A 13,676-nucleotide genomic window follows, 5' to 3' on the forward strand; every position below is an offset into this window, starting at 1 on the left:
TAAAGTATAAAATACATTTTAAAATATATACAAATTCATATTTATATAGTACCCTGCATGTTCTTTAAAGTAGCACTGATTTCTTTGGAATAGGATAATTCTACTTGCTGAACATACCAAGAGTGCTTTGGAGTATACATTATTGGAAATGTATCTGTCACTGGTTCTCCGTGTTACTTAGGCATCCAGTATCAGTGCCATGGATACACAGTGGCTAACTTTTCTACAGTGTTAATTACCAAATATTTATATAGCAGGATTTCTAGCATTTTCTTTTTGTATTTGACATTTTATCTTTCTATTACATATTCCCAAATTTTTGCATGTTAACTTTTTGCTTTTGAAACTCTAGTTCTAAATTTAAATTACTGTATGTGTCAGATATACTTTCTCTTAGAAAGAATTGGTTGATAAGCACTTTGTTTTATCTCTTCCCATTTGTGTTTCTTCACTTTTACAATAATAATGATAAATCTATTTAAGTGATTCAGAATTTTTTGTTTTTGGTCCAGCCATGAAACCTTCTCAGGGTTCTGGTAATTTTGGAGCTGTTCTGGGCAGCAGAGCCTCACAGAAGGAAACCAACAGGCAGCTTTCTTACTCTGACAATCAGGTATGTTCATTTGAATCTTCTTAGCTTTTTAAAAGAGTAATAATCATAGACATACATTCTACAGGGTCATTGCAAGAAGTAGGGTTTAGATGTAATGCCTAGTAGTTCTGGCATTGGTAAATCAACAATGCCTAGTAAATCTATCAAGGATATTTTCCATGTACCTGACATTTACCATTTTGGCTCTCTCAATCTCTGTTTCTGTGAAAATATTTCTAAAATGTATCACATTCGTCACTTACAGTTTATGAGTAAAAAGGTTATGTGGTTTAACCTTCGCTTGATGTGGTCAGTATGAACCTCAGTATAGTATAGTTTTTAAAAACATTGGTTTTAGATGTGGGTTTGAGACCTGGTGCTGCCACTTTCTAGCTGTTGGTCATGGGAGAAGTTCCTTAAGTACCCTCAGTCTGAGTGCCCATCTGTAAAATTGAGACAGCAATAATATTTTAAGGGTTGTGCGAGATAATGCATGTAAAAGTGTTTAGCTCATCAAAACTGAAGGAATAAAATAGCAGCAGACTCACAGACTCTGAGAGGGACTAATGGTTACCAAAGGGGAGGGGTTGGGGAGAGTCGGGGGAGGTGGGAGAAGGGGATTAAGAGGCACTATAATGAGCAGTCACAATATAGGTAGGTCACGGGGAAGGCAGTACATCACGGAATAAACAAGTAATGACTATAGCATCTTACTGCTGATAGACAGTGACTACAATGTAGGGTGGGGTGGGGGTGAGGGCTTGATGATATGGATGAGTGTTGAAACCACAATGTTGTTCATATGAAACCTTCATACGATTATATATCAGTGTTACTTTAGTTAAAAAAAAAAAAGTGTTTAGCTCATAATACCGCATCCTAACAACTCTATAAATGTTTGCTGCTGTTATTTCTCTGGAGCTGTTTGGGTCTGTTCTACATTATGAACTTTGCCCGTCCACTGTATGATACCAGACTGTTTTGTTGAGGTCTTCTGTTTGCTTTTTAAATGGTTTTTCTTTCATAAACATCATTTAGCCAGCCATGAGACTTGCTGTACATTATTGCAACTCAGCAGTCCTATGTCTTCTAATTTGTTTCACAAAGGGAAACCAGGTGTAAAATAAGAGAAGCTTTGACTCTCTCCTCTACATAAACATATGAGTTCTCTTTGGCTGTGTGGAGAGGTGATTATTAAGCCCATTTACTAAACTGAACTGAACCATGAATAAGATTTCATTTTTGTTTTTTATAGATAGGGTTGTTTTTTTTTTTACATTTCAAGTATAACTGACATTTAGTAAATTGCACACATTTGAATTGTACAATTTGGTACAGTTGTAAAATCTAGGTGTAAAATCATCACCACAATCAACCTGTGAACATGGCCATAACCCTTAAATTTTCTTTATCCCTTTTTGTAGTCCTTCCTTTCTGCTCCCTCTCTGGCCCCTATCCCTAAGCCATAAAAAATTTGCTTTCTGTCACTATGGATTAAGTGTGCAAATTTTCTAGAGTTTTATATAAGTAGAATCAGTATATAATTTTTTTTTGTCTAGCTTTTTCACTCAGTGTAATCACCTTGAGATTCATCCATTTATGGGTAGAAGTTTAAAGTGTTGGAATATTTAATGTATAAGTTAACATATTTAGCAGGAGCAAATATTTATGTTTTCACAAGTGGTCCCCTTTAGTGGGTTTATAAAATCAGTTCTGTAGATTGTGACCAGCATTTAATAAAAACAAGAATAAAATGGGAAATATAGTTGACATTTGAAAAACATGGAGGTTAGGGACACCTAGAATGCTTTTTTAAAAAAGTACTGATGAATGGGCCTTACGCCAGACCAATTAGGCTAGAATCTCTGGAGATGAGTCCCCAGTTGTGGCTATTTTTTTAAAGTTCCCCATATGTGAATCACTGGTCTAAAAGTATGCCAATTATTTTGAAGATTAAGCTATGTTAAACTTTATTCTTACAGGCCTCTTCAAAAAGAGGAAGTTTGGAGACTAAAGACGATATTCCATTTCGAAAGGTTCTTGGTAATCCAGGTAGAGGATCGATTAAGACTGCAGCAGGAAGTGGAATAACTGTCACCCGGAGTGTCCCCTCTTTGACGTCGACATCAACACCTCTTAGGTCAGGGGTATTAGAAAATAGGTATGATAAACCTTTTTTCTGTCTTATTCATTAGCTGTGCATGTTTATAAAAGTCTCTCAGGCCTTTTAGAAGGACCAGTAATTTGATAAAAACAAGATTGTCCAGGGAGTAAAGTGTTAGAAGAAGAAAGTATAGAGTGCATTGTTGGTATTTGTCTAATGTGGTTTATATCAGTGACACCTGTTGAGCATGCAGTATATTGATTTAAATGTGTTGTAGAGAATTGTAGAGAATTGTCACAGTTCTGGTCCTTGAGTGTGTCAGTTTATACTTTTTAATGATGGGAATTAATGACTTCTTAAAATAACCTTTTTTTCTCTGTTCTCTATAGGACTGAAAAAAGGAAAAGAATGCTATCATCGGGATCAGAGTTAAATGAAGATTACCCTAAGGAAAATGATTCATCATCGTAAGTTGTTTTAAGAACCTTTATGATACTAGATCAGGTTTTCTTATGTTGGTAATTACAACCACTAGGGAAGATTGAGGGGTGGTGTTCAACTGATGAAAATTCTAAAGGTAGAAGAGCAGAATTTAAAGTGCTTTGTTGACAATAGATTGTAGGCTGAACAGGGAGAATTTGTCTGTTGCTGTTGCTTTGGTTATTTCATTGAACTTCTCCCTTTCTAGCTTTTTTCTTTTTATCTGCAATACTAAAATGAAGAATAGAGCTAAAGAACTCTACAAAGATTATTTCTTGTTGGCTACTCTTTTAGTGTGAACCCTTTCCCTCTTTCCTTTATTTATAAAAATTTTTTTTACCTTACTCATGTGAAAATGTACCTTCTTAGCCAAGAGTAAAATGATTTGAACCCTACATAGGTTCTAGGCAAGGAGCATCAATCATTTAGAGGTATTTTCTGGGTTGAGCAAAAAGGTGGTAGTCTTATAATAGTATAGACACCACCTCACAGTCTTCTTCCTCATCATGGGAGTTTTGTTTTGTCTTTTTGTCTTTGGGGGAGAAAACTTACTATACAATTATTAGTTAATACCTCAATACCATAACAGAAATCAGTTGATAGTTAACTGGTATCTGAGGTTAAGGGGCCACCAGAAAGGAGTTGAAAAAAGCTTAAGAAACTTTATAAAATAATGGGGATCTTAGTTCTGCTGCTGTAACAGATGTAAAAATCTGGATACATGATAGGACTGATGATCTGAAATTACAATCACCATGGACTCAGATTCCTTCAATCTTGTTGATCTGCCATCCTTAGTAAGTAGCTTCCATTTTGTGAGCCAAGTTAGCCGATTCAGCCTCCCCTGTCATATCTGCATTCCTATTGATGGAAAGGAACGAAAGAGCAAAGGGAGGGAATACTGTTTTCCTTTAGGCTGGAAATTGTACATACCACTTGGGCATGTATCACATTGGCCAGAGTCATGTGGTCATATCAAGTTATAAGAAAGTCTGGGAAATAAGCTAGCCCAGATCCTAGTATTGTGGCAGAAGGGTACAGTCATTATTTGGAGACAACTAACACTGCTATAGATTAAAGTATACCCATTCACCATTCTTCCCTTACAAAGGACATTCTTACCCTCATCTTAATGAAGACAGCCTCCAGGTCTCATTTAGTCATTGCATCCAGCTCAGAGCCCAGGATCTCTGGGTGATGTGCAATCCTCTCTGTAACATTCAAATGTGCCTTGGACCATGTGCCTTATGGTCTTGTGCCTAAAAACAAAAAGACATCTTCACTCCATCTCTGTACGCATTTCATTATACATTGCTAGAGAAGGCACAGGATAACACAATAAAAATTTCCATTTAGAAAAGGCATGAATAGTAAACTGGAAGAGTCGCTGGTCTACAGCAGTGATGAAATACTGCTGTGCAGAAATTGTGGAGGCAGTGGAGTAAGTTCTTGGTTAGCCCACATTGCAATATCTGTTCTATCTGCTGGAGAAACTCCCTTGCTAATTGTACTCTGTATGACTTAAGGCTTTGCCACCTCCTGGTAGGTTTCTTTTGTTGCCTTTCAAGGTCATAGCTGAAGTAGGTTCTGAAGACTGGTCTTGTTTGTGGCCATGCAGCTTTTGTAGACTGTTTTATGCTGGTGTATTTCTAGAAGTTCAAAAGTGTCTAGGTAGATAACTAGAAGTTTTAGAAGTCTAGAAGCTTCTTAAAGGGTAGAACAAGCAGGCTTTATCAGGCTTGAGAAAGAACTGGGGCCAGTCTTTTTGTTGTTGTTTTGGTTTTTTAATTAACTTTTTGACTTTGGAGTAATTTTAGAGTTACAGACAAGTTGCAAAGATAATACAGAATGTTTCTGTATACCCCTCAACCAGTTTCCCCTAATATTAAAATGAAAGTTGTCTTTTCACGAAACTACTTACCCACTTACCTTGATCATTGCCTCAGTTTGAGATTCAGAGCAACTGGATTATTTTGGTCCTGTATGGTCTCAGATTACCAGCCAATTTCAGTTCTAGACCATTGGCACAGGGAGCTGTATTCCTTTTCATCCTTGATTATAAGATGACAAGCTCTTGCCTGAATTTCTCTATCTCAGATAGATAGGACTTTGCTGAAAGCAATAGAAAGCACTAACAGAACTGGAGACTAGTGTTTTTACTGTTTCAGTCTTTTAGAGTTTCAGGTTTGTTTAGGATGCTGTTTGCCTCCCAAGACATTACAGACAACAGTTTTGTAAATATTTTGCCGAGATATAACAAGTCACCAGCTTTTAGTCTATAACATCTGTGTCCTTACCCTCTATCTTCCTATTGAGCTAGTGCTACTTAGTAGGTTTGTTATGGTAGCACCCCACTTCTAGTAACAAAATTTGTGTATTGAGGTCCAGTTGTGGGGAACAAAATTCATCCTAGCTAGTTTACTCACAAAGGTATTTGCATATAAAGAGTATTAAATAGCTTACAGAATCATTAGGAAAGCTGAAAAGATAAGGCTTTAGGTTAAGCTGTCAAGAGTGCTTTTGAGACCATGCCCCAGATCAGGTCACCAGAGATGTTCCTGGCTGTTGTGAAGCTAACAGCTGAATTGGAGCTGTTGTGAAAGCTGTCATCTCTAGAACCATGCTGCCACTGTCAAGATTGGAAGTCTTCTATTAAAAACTTGACACCTCGAGGCTCAGAACCTCATCCCCCCTGCTTTGAGAGATATCTTCTGCATCCGTGGATGGTTTATTGCCCTCGTCTAGCTTGGATTAACACATAGTCTACAGGCACACACCTAATCATCTACAATTGCTCTCCTACAACACTAAACTATGTTTTCTACCTTTATCTTGCATCTACCTACCACTTCAGCATTTTATTAAAAATAAAAATAATAATAATAATAAAGGGAGAAATGTGGGATCAACATATAAATCAAGTATAAAAATCAAATGAATATTCATATTTGACCTGATTGTTTATAGTTCATAATGCGTGATCAAAACTGAAGGTTTCTGTGATGAATGCCCTTGTACTGTTCACCATGTAAGAATTTATTCACTATGTAAGAATTCGTTCACCATGTAAGAACTTGTTCTTTATGCTTCAGAAGATTGGAGACTGACGAGAGTTAGGCTTGAGATGGATTAATGATTGTACATTGAGCATTGACCCCCCTATACTGAATTTTATTGTTGTTAACAACCATTTGATCAATAAATATGAGAGATGCCCTCTCGAAAAAAAAAAACAAAAAACTTGACACCTCTATGATGATGTTTGCCATCAGAAATAATGGAATAACATGGCCTCTGCCTTACTTCCACTCTCCAAATCTTGCACAAGTACATGTTATTGCCTTATCTTAAATCACATCCCGAACACTAACTAGAAAATGTTTTCAGCTTTCTTGCTTCTGTAGAACAGAGAGGTAAGTAAAAGGTAGTTGTAATGGACTGTTGCATGCCAGTCCACTATATCCGCCACACTTTAGGAACATCCCTGTTGTTCCACTTAAAATTCTAATGAGGCGTATATCTCTGATGGGTTAGTTATACTTGTTCCACCATTATAATTAGATTCTTTTGAAGTTTGGGTTTACTGGAGAAGTTTGAAGTTTGGGCTTCCTTGAAGCAGACTCTTGATGAATATACTTGTTCAAGTGACTTAAGTAAGAAATAGGAAAGACCAGTAACAGGATGAGGAAAGAAGGACAGGAAGCCAACCAAGGGTGCGATCTTAGGTGAAAGTCCACAGAGAGTAAACTTCATCTTTATCTAGCAGGGCTTGTCCCAACTTGAGGTAAAGAAGATGGGCTTTCATGTTGCCATATTCCACAGTCTTTGGTTAACAACTGCCCTAGGGCTTTTGGCTCTGCCTAAATGGCAAAATATTTTAAGTAGCTCAAAGGCAGTCCTCTGAAGAACTACAGGTGCTGGCTTTTGAAAACACATAGTCTGGAGGTGTGAAAAGTACAAAAAGGGATGTGAGGACCTCTGATGGAGCATCACTATTAAGTTCATTCCATTTGATCACAGATTCTTCACATTGGTGCTTCCTAATTTCTGGGTGTGAATCTTATAAAAGGAAAGTTAGTGGGATAAGCTACAGTCCTTATTGTCCTTATGGCTACAAATAGCCTTGAGGCTATAACTGATATTATCATCTCCTTCTCCTTATCCATTCTAGATTTGCTGCATCTTTCACTAACACTTCTGCTGGTCTGGATGGTTTGCCTGGTGGGATGTCTGAGGTCTTTATCTGTGTGGTCCAAGCCCCTGGTCACCATGTACTTGTCAGGCCATGGTTACTGTAACTGCCCATTCATAGTTAAAACTGAGCATGAGAGCACTAAGAGATTCCCTAGTGAAACCCCTTTATTCCAAACATATTCTTCCTGCTCTCATTATATATATAGCAGCAACCCTGCCTCCTTACAATAAAGTCAATTACCCTTGCCAGTAGGATAACTTTTCTTTGCCTGTTAATCTGCTGTCATAAGGAGCCTAAAATGACTAGATAGCAGCCAAAGCTTTAGATAAAATGGGACTCATACTGTCCCCCTTGGTGAAAAAGTTTCCCCTCTGGCAACCAGGACTTCTAGACCCACAAAATCTAAATTGGGATAGGAAACACCAATTCTCCATGGGGGTTATTGAGAATGATAATGAGTAGGAACATTCCTACTACTACTCTTTGGTTTCCAGATACATGTATTTTGTATAAATGTAATACATTGTATCTTGAATCCTAAGCTGTACCTTTAAAGGCTGTTGGAACACCTCATCAGGCCATCAGCTTTGGGGTAGTGTCATTTTGTGGTAACTAGTGGATCCTTTGATTGTATGCCCCCATTGGATCTCCTTTTCTTTTGCGTAAAGTAGGTTCTTTGTTCTAGGATGATGTTATGTGAGATTTCATGTTAGTAAGTAATAAATCACATGCTTAGGAGCCCTCAGATAGTGGTGCAGCCAAAGCACTGTGGGCAGGAAAGTTAAAAGCAAACCTAAGATAAATGCCAGTCCCACTCATAACTCGCTGCCTTTTCTAGAATGGAAGGAACCTGATGTGATCAATTGGTCACCAAATGACTGATGGGTTTTCTTAAGAGAGAATACTCTGTCGGGCTAAGCATCAGTCTCTGCTGCTGACCAGTTGGACACTGAGCAGCAGCAGTAGCTAAACCAGGCTTGGTGAAAGGGAGCCCCTGCTGTAGAGTGTGTACATAGCTTTTATCTTCGTCACGAGTGCTGTTACTCAAGGGCCCTTTGTGCAAGTATTGGGGTGGCTGAGTACAGAGATTGACTGGCATCTATTGAACTAGTTATCTGCCCGTTTGTTTAATATCTCTTCAGTGGGATTCTTTGGTAAGAGCATTAACATCTGAAACACCTCTTCATCCTTTGTACACACTTCCATAAAGCTATGCATATATCTCTTCAATAAATCATTTCTCCCTGATCTTCTAGGTGTGCTCTTTTCAGGTCCCTGATCATCATACAAACTATTTGCCACCATTCCCAAGTCCCTGACCCACTTTCTTCTCCATGCAAAGCAGACAATGAGGTATCCCTCTGAAACTCTGCATAGTAGATTTCCTCTCACCACCGTCTTTTAGGGCAGTCCCTTAGTGGGGCTATAGTGCAGCAGCAGTTCATTTTCAGCTTGTACAGATGTACTGAGGTGACCCACCCATGAATCAGGCCCAGATTTTTTCTTTCTCTTGTAGCTAGTCATAGGGAATGCTCACAAGCTCGGTTCTTGTTGTCTATTCCTGCTTACTTGGAACTAATCCCTGATACAGCACTCTCATTTTATGATGGATTACTGTTGTAATTTCCTGATTTTACAAGTTCAGAGTAGATATGATTCTGAGAGAAATCATAGCACCCACCCAGTTCATGATACCTAGCTTGGGTTTCATAGCCCCTTAATGTCTTTCAGGGTAGTGATTTGCCAGTAGCATGCTATACTTTACAAATGATGTATAATTTCTTGCTGCAGACAGCATGGTCTTGCTCTTGAAACCTAAGGATCTGGGCTGCAACTCTCCTTGGATTAGGGATTCTGCATGGTGTCTTTGTCTTTAAGTTGATAATTAGCTCAGCTGAGCCTATCGTTTTTCTCCCTTGATTAGATCAACACTCATAGCAAAACCAGCCAGTTTCATAGTCTTTATGATGATTATTCACCTCATATTACTTGTATCAGTTATCTATTGCTGTATAACAGACCACTCAAAACATGGTGGTTTAAAACAGTAACTGTTACTGCTATGAGTTGATGGTCACTGGAGTGGTTCTGCTTATTTGGGCCAGACTTAGCTGATTATGGCTGGATTCTTTCATTTTCTCATGCATCCATGGTCAGTTGATGGGTGGACTAGCAATTGGCTGGTCTAGGATGGCTTTACTCGAAGACAGGCTGTTGGCTGGCTAATGATTGGGGTGATGAGGGTGATTGGGCCATTTGTATTTCATTTCATCTTCTACCAGGTTAGCCTGGAATTATTCTCATAGCAGAGGCAGGGTTCCAAGAGAGTGAATGGAAATTTATAAGATTTAGGATCTTTAGCCTTAGGAACAGGACTTATTCACTGTTATGCCTGTCACATTCTTTTGGGGGGGGAAATCAAAAGAAGAAAAAGCCAGCCCCATTAAAGGATAGGGAAATAGACTGCATTTCTTGATTGGGGGAGGGGGAATTGGGTTCAAGGAAGGGAATAATTTGGGACATATTTTAAACAACTTTTAAATATTTTTTAAATGAGGTTCAATTCACATACCATAAGATTCACCTGTTTTAAATGTACAGTTCAATAATTTTTGGTAAATTTATTGAGTTGTTGAAACATGACAGTAATCCAGTTTTAGAACATTTCTGTATTGCCAGATCTTTAAGATCCATTGTTCAGTCTACCACATTTCTCAAATGCTAGAGATGTATAAGCCATATCCTCTTCTACTCTGTTCCATCCCAATTCACTACAGATGAAAAGTTTTAGTAATTGTAACACTATAGGATGCCAGAGGTGTTACTGCCAGTAATGGGATTTCTGTTGCCATTGCCAAATAAGTGGTCCAGTTCCAGAATCCTGACTTTAGTGTGTGCTTTCTTAGGCCCATTTCTAGTACCAGCTGAGGAAATCAAGTTCCCCAGAAGCAGACCTTGAAATGCAGATGAATTTGCGAGTGATTCATTAAGAAAGTGCTTCCAGGGGTTACCAGAAAGGAAGTGGGGGAAGCAAGACAGTGAAGTATAGGAAACAAAGCATTAGTGGGATCTTAGGGAAAAATCATGCCAAGTTAGGCTTCATCCTAATCCCAGAGAGAAAATCTATTATATAAATTTTATCTTACCGTTTTCTAATGCAGAGCAAGGGAACTGGGCTTCTATGCTCTAGCATTTGACCTTACTTGTGACTCTCAGAGTGCAGGCAAAGTAGCTCCAGTAGCTTGAGAACAGTCCTCTGAAGAAGAACCGTAGGTACTGGCTATTGAAAACATACCTAAATTGGTATGGGTGGGAGGACACAAAAATGGGGTCAAAGGGAATCTGGTGGAGCATCTTTGTTGTCAGTTACAGGATTTACATATTGATGGTTCTCCTAAAATTAGCACTTTTAATCAAAGCATGGGCATTTATCTGAACAGACCCAGTCTACTTATATTGTTCAGGTGTTTGGGAATAATAGGGGAAAAATGGGTTATAAGAAATGTTGACTTTGTGTTCCTGAACTTAAAATAGTTTAATCACTATTAATTGATAGGATGCTCACATTTAGTAAATAGTATTTCAAGTCATACAGACTATAAGAGCACTTGGGATTTTGTTTTACTTTTTAAACCTATTTAGTATCAAGCTTGAATAGTTTACCTCTTGATTCTTTTGGTCTCAGTAGCTGAATCATTCATCTGGTCTTGCATTTGGCTAAGTAAGTCCATGTAATTTTACTGTCTCTGGTTTGACTTCTTATAAAGAAAATGTTTCTTCATTTTTGCCTTATTACCAGGGTTATGGATTGAATTGCCTTTTGCCTTGGTAATGAAAACTTACTTTCATGATATTCATTTACTTAAGTCTCTGACCTCTTGTAACCTAACTTCCAAGCAAATCAATGAGTTCAGCACTTGAAATGTAAATTTTTTAAAAATCCATTTAAAATTAAGAACTATATCTTTATACACCTATGTATATTGAGTTAAATTGTTAACTGCAGCAACAACAAGGCCATGACAGATCCCTCAAGAAAGTATTTAATCAGCAGTCGAGAGAAGCAACTGAGTTTGAAGCAGTCAGAAGAGAATAGGACACCAGGTAAGTCCTGTTTGGTCTTTATGTAAAATACTCATTTATTATATGATGTATTAGACTAGAAATAAAAACCTAAACTGGGACATAATCTCTCTACATTATTACAGGAATACTGCATAATTCAGTACTAGTTTTTGGGTACCAAATTGTGTCTAGTACTTGGTTAAAATACTTTAAAGTGTTAGAAATATGGGAATTATTACTCTATTTACAAAGCATGTAGGCCTTACCTTCTTCCTATTTAACTGCCTAGAATTAAATTCCTTTGTCAAAGTAATTGGACCATAGAATGAATTCAAGGAGTTAAAATGGTTGAAATTAAAGTTCATCAATATTGCTACATACATGAAGTTCCAGAAGATCTTGTAATTATTGCCTAAAGCAGTTGTTTAAGCTCACCTTGTACCCCGTTTTTACAAAAACTGTAAGCTAGACTGCCAATGAATTTCCAGCATTTAAATATCTTTCTGATCTTCTGAACTCCTTAGAGACTCAGTTATCTGCTATTGATTTGAATATTTTGCCAACCTAAAATTAAATTGAAGCAAGCTCAAATGGTTCAACATTGGCATGATTTTGATAAATTAAAGAGTTTAAGAGAATTCATTTGGTCAAGAGGCTAGGAACATTCTCCTTTTAGTGGTTCAGGGTTGTGACATTGGACTCATACAGAAAGAAGTCTCTCTAATATAATTCTTACCACTGAAATAATAATACATCATGTAAACTTCACTGATGGTTTTAACTTTTATAATTAACCAGTAGTTAGGAAACAGAAAACTTAAAGATGTACTAAGCCTTAACAATGTTGAAGTTAAGGTACATCTTACACAAAAATTGATGTGGAAGAGGAGAGAGAAGTAAGTGATTAAGTGATAAGGTTTATGGAACAAAATGTAGAAGTTAGTAGAACTAAAAAACACTTATAATTGGTTGCTGAGAACAGAACAAGAGTAGGGGTGATGTAAATGAGAAATTTCTGATTTTTTATAATAGGGATTCAATTGATACTGTTTAAAATGATATAGAAACATCTAGTGTTACGGAGGAAATCAGAAAAACTAAGTCTTAAAATATATTAGAAATTAGAAGCAAAATTTATGGAGCTTTGGGGCAGGAGAGTATTTGTTGCTATTATAATGTTTCCCACAGTATTAAATCTCAACATATACATACATATATTACTCTGATGAAAAGAAAGAGGGGAAAAAAGACTTAAATATAAACAGGCTTAATGAATAATTATATTATTAGATGAATTTTAATGGTGGATTTAGGAATTAAATTTTTCCTGTGTGTGTATTTTTTTTTTAGGGCTTTTGCCTTTGCAGTCCTCATCCTTTTATGGCAGCAGAGCTGGATCCAAGGACTACTCTTCTGGCAGCACTAACCTAGACAGGTATGTATTGGTTATGTGGCTTGTGAAGAACTTGAAGAGTTCACTTCTTCAAAATACTGTATGATGGGATAGGCTGTGCATTATGGTCTAAGTGAATACCCTAATTTAAAGCACAAAATTGTTGAGAATCACTGACTCATAACATTTTAGTTAGAAAGTACTGAGGAAATGTTTTAGTTCAGGCTCTTTTTACATTTTCAACAAATGAATAAACTGAGATCTAGGAAGATATGTACTGAGGCCACAGGTGACTGGTAATGTGATCAGATTCTAGATCTTTGTATTTTCCTTTGTCCCAAGTGATAAACAAGATCTCTCCTCTGAGGCTTTTTAAAAAATTATTTTTAATTTTTTCATTTATTATTTCAGGTAACTTTTAAAAATTGGAAGATAGTTGATATACGATGTTGTATTGGTTTCAGGTGTACAACATAGTTATCTGACAAGTATATACATTACTAAATGCTCACCATGATAAGTGTAGTTGCCTTCTGTAAACATACAAAGATACTACAATATTATTGATTACATTTTCTATGCTATACTTTCATCCCCATGACTAATTTATTTTATAATTGGATGTTTGTACCTCTTTATCCCCTTTACCAGTTTTACCCCTCCCCTTCGCCCCTTCCCTGTGGCAACCACCAGGTTTTTCTCTATGAGTCTTTCTGGTTTGTTTTGTTTTTTAGATTCCACATATAAGTAAAATCTTTTGTATACCTCTGATTTATTTCACTGAGCATTGTAACCATCTAGGTCCATCCATGTGTTGCAAATGGTAAGAATAATGATGAAGTAATAC

General features: G+C 37.0%; 1 protein-coding gene across 3 annotated transcripts in view; it reads left to right on the forward strand.

Moving 5' to 3' along the window:
• USP37 (ubiquitin specific peptidase 37) overlaps positions 1 to 13,676 on the forward strand; it is a 93,702-nt gene that overhangs the window by 14,596 nt on the left and 65,430 nt on the right. For all 3 annotated transcript variants that reach the window (XM_037016217.2, XM_037016216.2, XM_037016215.2), the window contains exons 5-9: positions 513 to 613; positions 2,575 to 2,753; positions 3,086 to 3,163; positions 11,378 to 11,475; positions 12,787 to 12,871. In XM_037016217.2, coding sequence (XP_036872112.1) covers positions 513 to 613; positions 2,575 to 2,753; positions 3,086 to 3,163; positions 11,378 to 11,475; positions 12,787 to 12,871 — 541 coding nt within the window. The remainder of the gene's footprint in view (positions 1 to 512; positions 614 to 2,574; positions 2,754 to 3,085; positions 3,164 to 11,377; positions 11,476 to 12,786; positions 12,872 to 13,676) is intronic.

The sequence above is a fragment of the Manis javanica genome, chromosome 12 (assembly GCF_040802235.1).
Source record: "Manis javanica isolate MJ-LG chromosome 12, MJ_LKY, whole genome shotgun sequence".
In the NCBI taxonomy this organism is placed as follows: Eukaryota; Metazoa; Chordata; class Mammalia; order Pholidota; family Manidae; genus Manis; species Manis javanica.